Source organism: Engystomops pustulosus, chromosome 4 (assembly GCF_040894005.1).
Source record: "Engystomops pustulosus chromosome 4, aEngPut4.maternal, whole genome shotgun sequence".
Lineage (NCBI taxonomy): Eukaryota > Metazoa > Chordata > Amphibia > Anura > Leptodactylidae > Engystomops > Engystomops pustulosus.
The window spans coordinates 3,268,725-3,282,709 of NC_092414.1; the positions used below are offsets into that span (position 1 = coordinate 3,268,725).

The window sequence follows — 13,985 nt, forward strand, 5'->3', positions numbered from 1 at the left end:
TCCAGTACTGATATAACCTGCAGATATTACATCACATGTGACTGATCTCCTCCTCTTATAACGCTCCAGCACTGATATAACCTGCAGATATTACATCACATGTGACTGATCTCCTCTTATAACGCTCCAGTACTGATATAACCTGCAGATATTACATCACATGTGACGGATCTCCTCTTATAACGCTCCAGTACTGATATAACCTGCAGATATTACATCACATGTGACGGATCTCCTCTTATAACGCTCCAGTACTGATATAACCTGCAGATATTACATCACATGTGACTGATCCCCTCCTCTTATAACGCTCCAGTAATGATATAACCTGCAGATATTACATCACATGTGACTGATCTCCTCCTCTTATAACGCTCCAGTACTGATATAACCTGCAGATATTACATCACATGTGACTGATCTCCTCCTCTTATAACGCTCCAGTACTGATATAACCTGCAGATATTACATCACATGTGACTGATCTCCTCCTCTTATAACGCTCCAGTACCGATATAACCTGCAGATATTACATCACATGTGACTGATCTCCTCCTCTTATAACGCTCCAGCACTGATATAACCTGCAGATATTACATCACATGTGACTGATCTCCTCCTCTTATAACGCTCCAGTACTGATATAACCTGCAGATATTACATCACATGTGACTGATCTCCTCCTCTTATAACGCTCCAGTACTGATATAACCTGCAGATATTACATCACATGTGACTGATCTCCTCTTATAACGCTCCAGTACTGATATAACCTGCAGATATTACATCACATGTGACTGATCTCCTCTTATAACGCTCCAGCACTGATATAACCTGCAGATATTACATCACATGTGACTGACCTCCTCCTCTTATAACGCTCCAGCACTGATATAACCTGCAGATATTACATCACATGTGACTGATCTCCTCCTCTTATAACGCTCCAGCACTGATATAACCTGCAGATATTACATCACATGTGACTGATCTCCTCCTCTTATAACGCTCCAGTACTGATATAACATCACATGTGACGGATCTCCTCTTATAACGCTCCAGTACTGATATAACCTGCAGATATTACATCACATGTGACTGATCTCCTCCTCTTATAACGCTCCAGTACTGATATAACCTGCAGATATTACATCACATGTGACTGATCTCCTCCTCTTATAACGCTCCAGTACTGATATAACCTGCAGATATTACATCACATGTGACTGATCTCCTCCTCTTATAACGCTCCAGCACTGATATAACCTGCAGATATTACATCACATGTGACTGATCTCCTCCTCTTATAACGCTCCAGTACTGATATAACCTGCAGATATTACATCACATGTGACTGATCTCCTCCTCTTATAACGCTCCAGCACTGATATAACCTGCAGATATTACATCACATGTGACTGATCTCCTCCTCTTATAACGCTCCAGTACTGATATAACCTGCAGATATTACATCACATGTGACTGATCTCCTCCTCTTATAACGCTCCAGTACTGATATAACCTGCAGATATTACATCACATGTGACTGATCTCCTCTTATAACGCTCCAGTACTGATATAACCTGCAGATATTACATCACATGTGACTGATCTCCTCCTCTTATAACGCTCCAGCACTGATATAACCTGCAGATATTACATCACATGTGACTGATCTCCTCCTCTTATAACGCTCCAGTACTGATATAACATCACATGTGACGGATCTCCTCTTATAACGCTCCAGTACTGATATAACCTGCAGATATTACATCACATGTGACTGATCTCCTCCTCTTATAACGCTCCTGTGTGATGCACAGCGCCCCCTGTTGGATGACCCCCTCTCCACCATGTTGGGCTCCTGTGATGGTTGATAATAAATTCGCCTCCGGTCGCCAGTTCTGAGGTTTATTGCTTAAAAGCCTCAGCGAATAATTACAGCCCATTGTCTATAATTGTCTTCAAATGGAAAGAGCGAGAGGAGGCGCGGGCGCGGAGTGCGCTAAATATTGTAGGGATCGTTCTTGGAAAACATTGACCAATTGACTTTGGTTGCAGAAATTACTGGGCAGAGTTTTCACCGGCGAAATGCAGGCGCAGAGGTCACCCCATCAATGTAACCCGGACCCCGAATCTACGGAGCGAGCGCCGCACTCACACAGACTACTGACCTCCAATCATCACAGCATCCCACACATCACATGGCTGATAACAGAGAGAAATAGATTGTATCCCCCCCCTGTACAGTCTCCTCTCCCCGGGGTGTAATGGCTGATAACAGAGAGTAATAGATTGTATCCCCCCCCTGTACAGTCTCCTCTCCCCGGGGTGTAATGGCTGATAACAGAGAGTAATAGATTGTATCCCCCTGTACAGTCTCCTCTCCCCGGGGTGTAATGGCTGATAACAGAGAGTAATAGATTGTATCCCCCCCTGTACAGTCTCCTCTCCCCGGGGTGTAATGGCTGATAACAGAGAGTAATAGATTGTATCCCCCCCTGTACAGTCTCCTCTCCCCGGGGTGTAATGGCTGATAACAGAGAGTAATAGATTGTATCCCCCCCTGTACAGTCTCCTCTCCCCGGGGTGTAATGGCTGATAACAGAGAGTAATAGATTGTATCCCCCTGTACAGTCTCCTCTCCCCGGGGTGTAATGGCTGATAACAGAGAGTAATAGATTGTATTCCCCCCTGTACAGTCTCCTCTCCCCGGGGTGTAGTGGCTGATAACAGAGAGTAATAGATTGTATCCCCCCTGTACAGTCTCCTCTCCCCGGGATGTAATGGCTGATAACAGAGAGTAATAGATTGTATCCCCCTGTACAGTCTCCTCTCCCCGGGGTGTAATGGCTGATAACAGAGAGTAATAGATTGTATCCCCCCTGTACAGTCTCCTCTCCCCGGGATGTAATGGCTGATAACAGAGAGTAATAGATTGTATCCCCCCCTGTACAGTCTCCTCTCCCCGGGATGTAATGGCTGATAACAGAGAGTAATAGATTGTATCCCCCCCTGTACAGTCTCCTCCCCCCGGGATGTAATGGCTGATAACAGAGAGTAATAGATTGTATCCCCCTGTACAGTCTCCTCTCCCCGGGGTTATAATGGCTGATAACAGAGAGTAATAGATTGTATCCCCCCCTGTACAGTCTCCTCCCCCCGGGATGTAATGGCTGATAACAGAGAGTAATAGATTGTATCCCTCCTGTACAGTCTCCTCTCCCCGGGATGTAATGGCTGATAACAGAGAGTAATAGACTGTATCCCCCCCCTGTACAGTCTCCTCTCCCCGGGATGTAATGGCTGATAACAGAGAGTAATAGATTGTATCCCCCCCTGTACAGTCTCCTCTCCCCGGGATGTAATGGCTGATAACAGAGAGTAATAGATTGTATCCCCCCCTGTACAGTCTCCTCTCCCCGGGATGTAATGGCTGATAACAGAGAGTAATAGATTGTATCCCCCCCTGTACAGTCTCCTCTCCCCGGGATGTAATGGCTGATAACAGAGAGTAATAGATTGTATCCCCCCTGTACAGTCTCCTCTCCCCGGGATGTAATGGCTGATAACAGAGAGTAATAGATTGTATCCCCCCTGTACAGTCTCCTCTCCCCGGGGTGTAATGGCTGATAACAGAGAGTAATAGATTGTATCCCCCCCTGTACAGTCTCCTCTCCCCGGGATGTAATGGCTGATAACAGAGAGTAATAGATTGTACCCCCCCTGTACAGTCTCCTCTCCCCGGGGTGTAATGGCTGATAACAGAGAGTAATGGATTGTATCCCCCTGTACAGTCTCCTCTCCCCGGGATGTAATGGCTGATAACAGAGAGTAATAGATTGTATCCCCCCCTGTACAGTCTCCTCTCCCCGGGGTGTAATGGCTGATAACAGAGAGTAATAGATTGTATCCCCCCCTGTACAGTCTCCTCTCCCCGGGGTGTAATGGCTGATAACAGAGAGTAATAGATTGTATCCCCCCTGTACAGTCTCCTCTCCCCGGGGTGTAATGGCTGATAACAGAGAGTAATAGATTGTCTCCTCTCCCCTGGCTGATAGCAGAGAACAATAGCCTCCCCCGGTGAGCAGTGGGCTGAGGAGCTGACACTCCATCTATCAGGGTCTCCTGGGCCATTGTGCGTGTGCACTGAGCTGTGCCGGCTCCTCGCTGCGCTGAGCCCAGTGGAATAATTGGGAGCTCTCGGGGCGGATAATGACTTGGGGCGAGTTAATCTTATTACGTCCAATTAGGAGACGGGTGAATCCCCTTAAAATCATCCACGTACATGCCCCTCCCCCTGCGCCCCCCATCACCAGTGCTGCACCCGCCGCTCACGGGTCTAGGATCACGTGTACAGTCATGTAAAGTATAGAGGACACTACAACTCCCAGCATGCACTGCAGCCGCTGCATACAGCCTCACACCAGAACCAGAGCCGGGTGTCCTGTAACGTCTAGAGAAGAAGTAATAAGATAATATATACAGCGTACCCCCCCCTCTATACACAGCGTACCCCCCCTCTATACACAGCGTACCCCCCCTCTATACACAGCGTACCCCCCCTCTATACACAGCGTACCCCCCCATCTATACACAGCGTACCCCCCCTCTATACACAGCGTACCCCCCCTCTATACACAGCGTACCCCCCCTCTATACACAGCGTACCCCCCCATCTATACACAGCGTACCCCCCCTCTATACACAGCGTACACCCCCTCTATACACAGCGTACACCCCCATCTATACACAGCGTACCCCCCTCTATACACAGCGTACCCCCCCATCTATACACAGCGTACCCCCCCATCTATACACAGCGTACCCCCCCCTCTATACACAGCGTACCCCCCCCTCTATACACAGCGTACCCCCCCCTCTATACACAGCGTACCCCCCCTCTATACACAGCGTACCCCCCCCCTCTATACACAGCGTACCCCCCCATCTATACACAGCGTACCCCCCCCCTCTATACACAGCGTACACCCCCATCTATACACAGCGTACCCCCCCCTCTATACACAGCGTACCCCCCCCTCTATACACAGCGTACCCCCCCCTCTATACACAGCGTACCCCCCCCTCTATACACAGCGTACCCCCCCTCTATACACAGCGTACCCCCCCTCTATACACAGCGTACCCCCCCTCTATACACAGCGTACCCCCCCTCTATACACAGCGTACCCCCCCTCTATACACAGCGTACCCCCCCTCTATACACAGCGTACCCCCCCTCTATACACAGCGTACCCCCCCTCTATACACAGCGTACCCCCCCTCTATACACAGCGTACCCCCCCTCTATACACAGCGTACCCCCCCTCTATACACAGCGTACCCCCCCTCTATACACAGCGTACCCCCCCTCTATACACAGCGTACCCCCCCTCTATATACAGCGTACCCCCCCTCTATATACAGCGTACCCCCCCTCTATATACAGCGTACCCCCCCTCTATATACAGTATATAATCAGACCTTCAGGTTCCCCCTGTATTTTCCGCAGAGCTGTAGAATGGAAGCGCTTGTTTTATGGTCTCGTTGTGGATACCTGAGCGGTGCAGAATAGACGTCTTTGTTACCCGCCGCGGGTCAGACTGTTGTCTCACCAAATACAGCTGTGCCCCGGCTGAATGCCCCTTTGTCAGCCCCCCCTGACCCCATAAGGATCCTACAAGTCCCATTAACCCCCCCCAGGGGCTGCGCTAATTACCTCCCCCACCAACAATGGACAATCAGGACCACTGTCACCCGAGTCTCAGGAACAATAAACCCCCCACCCCGTGTTTTCACAGCTTTGTGCCAAACCTCAGCGCTGCGGCCCCCCAGACACATCGCTGACCCCAGACCAGAGCCGCAATTATGTGTAACCACCTTGTGTCAGTCTGCACCGCGCTCCCGAATTATATTCACTGCATAACAGTCTAATGTAACATCATCAGATCCCAGGATATCCGGACCCCCACAACACAGGCAGACGAGACCCCCACAAAGCCAACGCCAGGTATACGAGCTCCTCATCCTGGTAATCATCACCGAATCCTCGTGGCCCCCAGGTATACGAGCTCCTCATCCTGGTAATCATCACCGAATCCTCGTGGCCCCCAGGTATATGAGCTCCTCATCCTGGTAATCATCACTGAATCCTCGTGGCCCCCAGGTATATGAGCTCCTCATCCTGGTAATCATCACTGAATCCTCGTGGCCCCAGGTATATGAGCTCCTCATCCTGGTAATCATCACTGAATCCTCGTGGCCCCCAGGTATATGAGCTCCTCATCCTGGTAATCATCACTGAATCCTCGTGGCCCCCAGGTATATGAGCTCCTCATCCTGGTAATCATCACTGAATCCTCGTGGCCCCCAGGTATATGAGCTCCTCATCCTGGTAATCATCACTGAATCCTCGTGGCCCCAGGTATATGAGCTCCTCCTCCTGGTAATCATCACTGAATCCTCGTGGCCCCAGGTATATGAGCTCCTCATCCTGGTAATCATCACTGAATCCTCGTGGCCCCAGGTATATGAGCTCCTCCTCCTGGTAATCATCACTGAATCCTCGTGGCCCCCAGGTATATGAGCTCCTCATCCTGGTAGTCATTACTGAATCCTCTTGGCCCCAGGTATACGAGCTCCTCATCCTGGTAGTCATCACTGAATCCTCGTGGCCCCAGGTATATGAGCTCCTCATCCTGGTAATCATCACTGAATCCTCGTGGCCCCAGGTATATGAGCTCCTCATCCTGGTAATCATCTCTGAATCCTCGTGGCCCCCAGGTATATGAGCTCCTCATCCTGGTAATCATTACTGAATCCTCGTGGCCCCCAGGTATATGAGCTCCTCATCCTGGTAGTCATTACTGAATCCTCGTGGCCCCCAGGTATATGAGCTCCTCATCCTGGTAATCATCTCTGAATCCTCGTGGCCCCCAGGTATATGAGCTCCTCATCCTGGTAGTCATTACTGAATCCTCGTGGCCCCCAGGTATATGAGCTCCTCATCCTGGTAATCATCACTGAATCCTCGTGGCCCCAGGTATATGAGCTCCTCCTCCTGGTAATCATCACTGAATCCTCGTGGCCCCCAGGTATATGAGCTCCTCATCCTGGTAGTCATTACTGAATCCTCTTGGCCCCAGGTATATGAGCTCCTCATCCTGGTAATCATCACTGAATCCTCGTGGCCCCCAGGTATATGAGCTCCTCCTCCTGGTAATCATCACTGAATCCTCGTGGCCCCCAGGTATATGAGCTCCTCATCCTGGTAATCATCACTGAATCCTCGTGGCCCCCAGGTATATGAGCTCCTCCTCCTGGTAATCATCACTGAATCCTCGTGGCCCCAGGTATATGAGCTCCTCCTCCTGGTAATCATCACTGAATCCTCGTGGCCCCAGGTATATGAGCTCCTCCTCCTGGTAATCATCACTGAATCCTTGTGGCCCCAGGTATACGAGCTCCTCCTCCTGGTAATCATCACTGAATCCTCGTGGCCCCAGGTATATGAGCTCCTCATCCTGGTAATCATCTCTGAATCCTCGTGGCCCCAGGTATATGAGCTCCTCATCACTGAATCCTCGTGGCCCCAGGTATATGAGCTCCTCCTCCTGGTAATCATCACTGAATCCTCGTGGCCCCAGGTATATGAGCTCCTCCTCCTGGTAATCATCACTGAATCCTCGTGGCCCCAGGTATACGAGCTCCTCCTCCTGGTAATCATCACTGAATCCTCGTGGCCCCAGGTATATTAGCTCCTCCTCCTGGTAATCATCACTGAATCCTCGTGGCCCCAGGTATATGAGCTCCTCCTCCTGGTAATCATCACTGAATCCTCGTGGCCCCAGGTATATGAGCTCCTCCTCCTGGTAATCATCACTGAATCCTCGTGGCCCCAGGTATATGAGCTCCTCCTCCTGGTAATCATCACTGAATCCTCGTGGCCCCAGGTATATGAGCTCCTCATCCTGGTAATCATCTCTGAATCCTCGTGGCCCCAGGTATATGAGCTCCTCCTCCTGGTAATCATCACTGAATCCTCGTGGCCCCCAGGTATATGAGCTCCTTATCCTGGTAATCATCACTGAATCCTCATGGCCCCCAGGTATATGAGCTCCTCCTCCTGGTAATCATCACTGAATCCTCGTGACCCCCAGGTATATGAGCTCCTCCTCCTGGTAATCATCACTGAATCCTCGTGGCCCCAGGTATATGAGCTCCTCATCCTGGTAGTCATTACTGAATCCTCGTGGCCCCAGGTATATGAGCTCCTCCTCCTGGTAGTCATTACTGAATCCTCGTGGCCCCAGGTATATGAGCTCCTCCTCCTGGTAATCATCTCTGAATCCTCGTGGCCCCAGGTATATGAGCTCCTCATCCTGGTAGTCATTACTGAATCCTCGTGGCCCCAGGTATATGAGCTCCTCCTCCTGGTAGTCATTACTGAATCCTCGTGGCCCCAGGTATATGAGCTCCTCCTCCTGGTAATCATCACTGAATCCTCGTGGCCCCAGGTATATGAGCTCCTCCTCCTGGTAATCATTACTGAATCCTCGTGGCCCCCAGGTATATGAGCTCCTCATCCTGGTAGTCATTACTGAATCCTCGTGGCCCCAGGTATATGAGCTCCTCCTCCTGGTAATCATCACTGAATCCTCGTGGCCCCCAGGTATATGAGCTCCTCATCCTGGCAGACCTCTTTCATCCTTATGGTCTCAGGTTTCTAAATCCTAGCCTTGGATGTCGCAGTCATGACAACTTTTCCCCTCATTGACAATGGAACCAGTGCACGGTCATGTGACCACTAAGCTCCACCCCTGAGGTACATGGTAAATAGTCACCACCCCTGAGGTGATGAGAAATAATAAAATACACAATATTTAGCATTACATTCCCCTTCCCAGCACTGGGGGAAGATCATTACAAAACCAAGGATGTGGTGCTGCTGCTCTCTGTTGTCAGCCAGTCCTTACCTTTTATGTCACCCAGGTTCCCTGATCCCATGGCGAGGAGCTTTTCCTTCCAGTCCTTGGACAGGAGCTTCTCGATACTGGGCGTCTCTAGAAGGAGAGAAATAGTAAAACTGTAACTAGGTGCAACATTACAGCGCTGCAACATCGTAACAATGTATCAGGGAGAGCGAGGACTACTCAGATCAGCTCATCGCATGTCTAATGGCTTCAAGACGGTGGCCCCTGCGTATACGGGGTGAGAGATATATGTCCCAAGGGGGGTCACCCACCACCCACATTATCTCATGCATTCTCAGGTATCTCATGTATCTAATGCCGTCCTGCGTGATACTGACTGCTGGGCTGTGTATCTAATCCTATACTGTGTGATACTGTCTGCTGAGCCGTGTATCTAATCCTATCCTGTGAGATACTGTCTGGTGAGCTGTGTATCTCATCCTCTCCTGTGTGATACTGTCTGCTGAGCTGTGTATCTAATCCTATCCTGTGTGATACTGTCTGCTGAGCTGTGTATCTAATCCTCTCCTGTGTGATACTGACTGCTGAGCTGTGTATCTAATCCTATCCTGTGTGATACTGACTGCTGAGCTGTGTATCTAATCCTATCCTGTGTGATACTGACTGCTGAGCTGTGTATCTAATCCTATCCTGTGTGATACTGACTGCTGAGCTGTGTATCTAATCCTATCCTGTGTGATACTGACTGCCGAGCTGAGTATCTAATCCCATCCTGTGTGATACTGACTGCTGAGTGAGTATCTAATCCTATCCTGTTTGATACTGACTGCTGAGCTGTGTATCTAATCCTATCCTGTGTGATACTGACTGCTGAGCTGTGTATCTAATCCTATACTGTGTGATACTGTCTGCTGAGCCGTGTATCTAATCCTATCCTGTGAGATACTGACTGATGAGCTGTGTATCTAATCCTATCCTGTGTGATACTGTCTGCTGAGCTGTGTATCTAATCTTATACTGTGTGATACTGTCCGATGAGCCGAGTATCTAATCCCATCCTGTGTGATACTGACTGATGAGCTGTGTATCTAATCCCATCCTGTGTGATACTGTCTTCTGAGCCGTGTATCTAATCCTATCCTGTGTGATACGGTCTGCGGGGCGGTGTATCTAATCATCTCCTGTGTGATACTGTCTGTTGAGGAGTGTATCTAATCCGGACATGTGTGATAGCTGTGTATCTAATCCCATCATTAGTGATGAGAGCTGTGTATCTAATCCCGTCATGTGTGATAGCTATGTATCTAATCCCATCATTAGTGATGAGAGCTGTGTATCTAATCCTGTCCTGTGTGATACCGCTGTGTATCTAAGCGGGTGAAGACACATCTGTCACTGAGGTCTCTATCACTGGCTGCAGACGTATCCCAGCCTCTAAGGGTTAAAGCCACTTATGTGCGGTGACCTGGGCGGTAAGTAGCCGGGATGAGAAGCGGCTGCGCCATTGTTGTCTCCAGCCTGGGGGGGGGCGTGTAGAATTCTGCAACCTCAGAACAATGGGCCACATTCTCTTCCCCGGAGATACATTGTATTCAGTCTCTCGCTGAACCTCCACTTAAGAGGCACAATAGAGAGGTACCGCCGATTCTTCTCAGGAAGGGGGAGCGGCTAAATGTAACTCCGCCGCGCTGCCTTCACTTACGAGAGGCCTCCGAGCGGCGCAGGAATGCGGGAACACGAGTCCATTGTAAGGTGACAATCGCCCGCAGCATCACAAGAGAAGCCTTTTACTTCTCCGCTATTGTCACCGCAAATCTCCCCCGCGGCTACACAAATCCTCCCGCTACAAAGAGACAGAAGTGACAGAGGGGGCTCCGCTACACTACACAGTGCAGGGAGGGACCACCAGGACCAGCACTGACACAGGGGGCTCCAATATACTACACAGTGCAGGGAGGGACCACCAGGACCAGCACTGACAGAGGGGGCTCCGCTATACTACACAGTGCAGGGAGGGACCACCAGGACCAGCACTGACAGAGGGGGCTCCGCTACACTACACAGCGCAGGGAGGGACCACCAGGACCAGCACTGACACAGGGGGCTCCGCTACACTACACAGAGCAGGGAGGGACCACCAGGACCAGCACTGACACAGGGGGCTCCAATATACTACACAGTGCAGGGAGGGACCACCAGGACCAGCACTGACAGAGGGGGCTCCGCTATACTACACAGTGCAGGGAGGGACCACCAGGACCAGCACTGACAGAGGGGGCTCCGCTACACTACACAGCGCAGGGAGGGACCACCAGGACCAGCACTGACAGAGGGGGCTCCGCTATACTACACAGTGCAGGGAGGGACCACCAGGACCAGCACTGACACAGGGGGCTCCACTATACTACACAGTGCAGGGAGGGACCACCAGGACCAGCACTGACAGAGGGGGCTCCGCTATACTACACAGTGCAGGGAGGGACCACCAGGACCAGCACTGACAGAGGGGGCTCCGCTACACTACACAGTGCAGGGAGGGACCACCAGGACCAGCACTGACACAGGGGGCTCCGCTATACTACACAGTGCAGGGAGGGACCACCAGGACCAGCACTGACAGAGGGGGCTCCGCTATACTACACAGCGCAGGGAGGGACCACCAGGACCAGCACTGACACAGGGGGCTCCGCTATACTACACAGTGCAGGGAGGGACCACCAGGACCAGCACTGACAGAGGGGGCTCCGCTACACTACACAGCGCAGGGAGGGACCACCAGGACCAGCACTGACAGAGGGGGCTCCGCTATACTACACAGTGCAGGGAGGGACCACCAGGACCAGCACTGACACAGGGGGCTCCGCTACACTACACAGCGCAGGGAGGGACCACCAGGACCAGCACTGACAGAGGGGGCTCCGCTATACTACACAGCGCAGGGAGGGACCACCAGGACCAGCACTGACACAGGGGGCTCCGCTATATTACACAGCGCAGGGAGGGACCACCAGGACCAGCACTGACAGAGGGGGCTCCGCTATACTACACAGTGCAGGGAGGGACCACCAGGACCAGCACTGACAGAGGGGGCTCCGCTATATACTACACAGAGCAGGGAGGGACCACCAGGACCAGCACTGACAGAGGGGGCTCCGCTATACTACACAGTGCAGGGAGGGACCACCAGGACCAGCACTGACAGAGGGGGCTCCGCTACACTACACAGTGCAGGGAGGGAGCACAAGGACCAGCACTGACAGAGGGGGCTCCGCTACACTACACAGCGCAGGGAGGGACCACCAGGACCAGCACTGACACAGGGGGCTCCGCTATACTACACAGCGCAGGGAGGGACCACCAGGACCAGCACTGACACAGGGGGCTCCGCTATACTACACAGCGCAGGGAGGGACCACCAGGACCAGCACTGACACAGGGGGCTCCGCTATATTACACAGCGCAGGGAGGGACCACCAGGACCAGCACTGACAGAGGGGGCTCCGCTATACTACACAGTGCAGGGAGGGACCACCAGGACCAGCACTGACAGAGGGGGCTCCGCTATATACTACACAGAGCAGGGAGGGACCACCAGGACCAGCACTGACAGAGGGGGCTCCGCTATACTACACAGTGCAGGGAGGGACCACCAGGACCAGCACTGACAGAGGGGGCTCCGCTACACTACACAGTGCAGGGAGGGAGCACAAGGACCAGCACTGACAGAGGGGGCTCCGCTACACTACACAGCGCAGGGAGGGACCACCAGGACCAGCACTGACACAGGGGGCTCCGCTATACTACACAGCGCAGGGAGGGACCACCAGGACCAGCACTGACACAGGGGGCTCCGCTATACTACACAGCGCAGGGAGGGACCACCAGGACCAGCACTGACAGAGGGGGCTCCGCTACACTACACAGCGCAGGGAGGGACCACCAGGACCAGCACTGACAGAGGGGGCTCCGCTATACTACACAGAGCAGGGAGGGACCACCAGTACCAGCACTGACAGAGGGAGCTCCGCTACACTACACAGTGCAGGGAGGGACCACCAGGACCAGCACTGACAGAGGGGGCTCCGCTATACTACACAGTGCAGGGAGGGACCACCAGGACCAGCACTGACAGAGGGGGCTCCGCTACACTACACAGCGCAGGGAGGGACCACCAGGACCAGCACTGACAGAGGGGGCTCCGCTATACTACACAGAGCAGGGAGGGACCACCAGGACCAGCACTGACAGAGGGGGCTCCGCTATACTACACAGAGCAGGGAGGGACCACCAGGACCAGCACTGACAGAGGGGGCTCCGCTATACTACATAGCGCAGGGAGGGACCACCAGGACCAGCACTGACAGAGGGGGCTCCGCTATACTACACAGCGCAGGGAGGGACCACCAGGACCAGCACTGACAGAGGGGGCTCCGCTATACTACACAGTGCAGGGAGGGACCACCAGGACCAGCACTGACAGAGGGGGCTCCGCTATACTACACAGCGCAGGGAGGGACCACCAGGACCAGCACTGACAGAGGGGGCTCCGCTATACTACACAGCGCAGGGAGGGACCACCAGGACCAGCACTGACAGAGGGGGCTCCGCTACACTACACAGTGCAGGGAGGGACCACCAGGACCAGCACTGACAGAGGGGGCTCCGCTATACTACACAGTGCAGGGAGGGACCACCAGGACCAGCACTGACAGAGGGGGCTCCGCTATACTACACAGCGCAGGGAGGGACCACCAGGACCAGCACTGACAGAGGGGGCTCCGCTATACTACAAAGCGCAGGGAGGGACCACCAGGACCAGCACTGACACAGGGGGCTCCGCTATACTACACAGCGCAGGGAGGGACCACCAGGACCAGCACTGACAGAGGGGGCTCCGCTATACTACACAGCGCAGGGAGGGACCACCAGGACCAGCACTGACAGAGGGGGCTCCGCTACACTACACAGCGCAGGGAGGGACCACCAGGACCAGCACTGACAGAGGGGGCTCCGCTATACTACAAAGCGCAGGGAGGGACCACCAGGACC

The 13,985-nt window shown here is 52.8% G+C and overlaps 1 protein-coding gene across 1 annotated transcript in view; it reads right to left on the reverse strand.

Moving 5' to 3' along the window:
• The window catches only part of SOX5 (SRY-box transcription factor 5), a 188,132-nt gene that overhangs the window by 50,565 nt on the left and 123,582 nt on the right, over positions 1 to 13,985 (reverse strand). Inside the window, exon 5 of the mRNA XM_072144730.1 lies at positions 8,979 to 9,065. Within this exon, the coding sequence (XP_072000831.1) occupies positions 8,979 to 9,065 (87 nt within the window). The remainder of the gene's footprint in view (positions 1 to 8,978; positions 9,066 to 13,985) is intronic.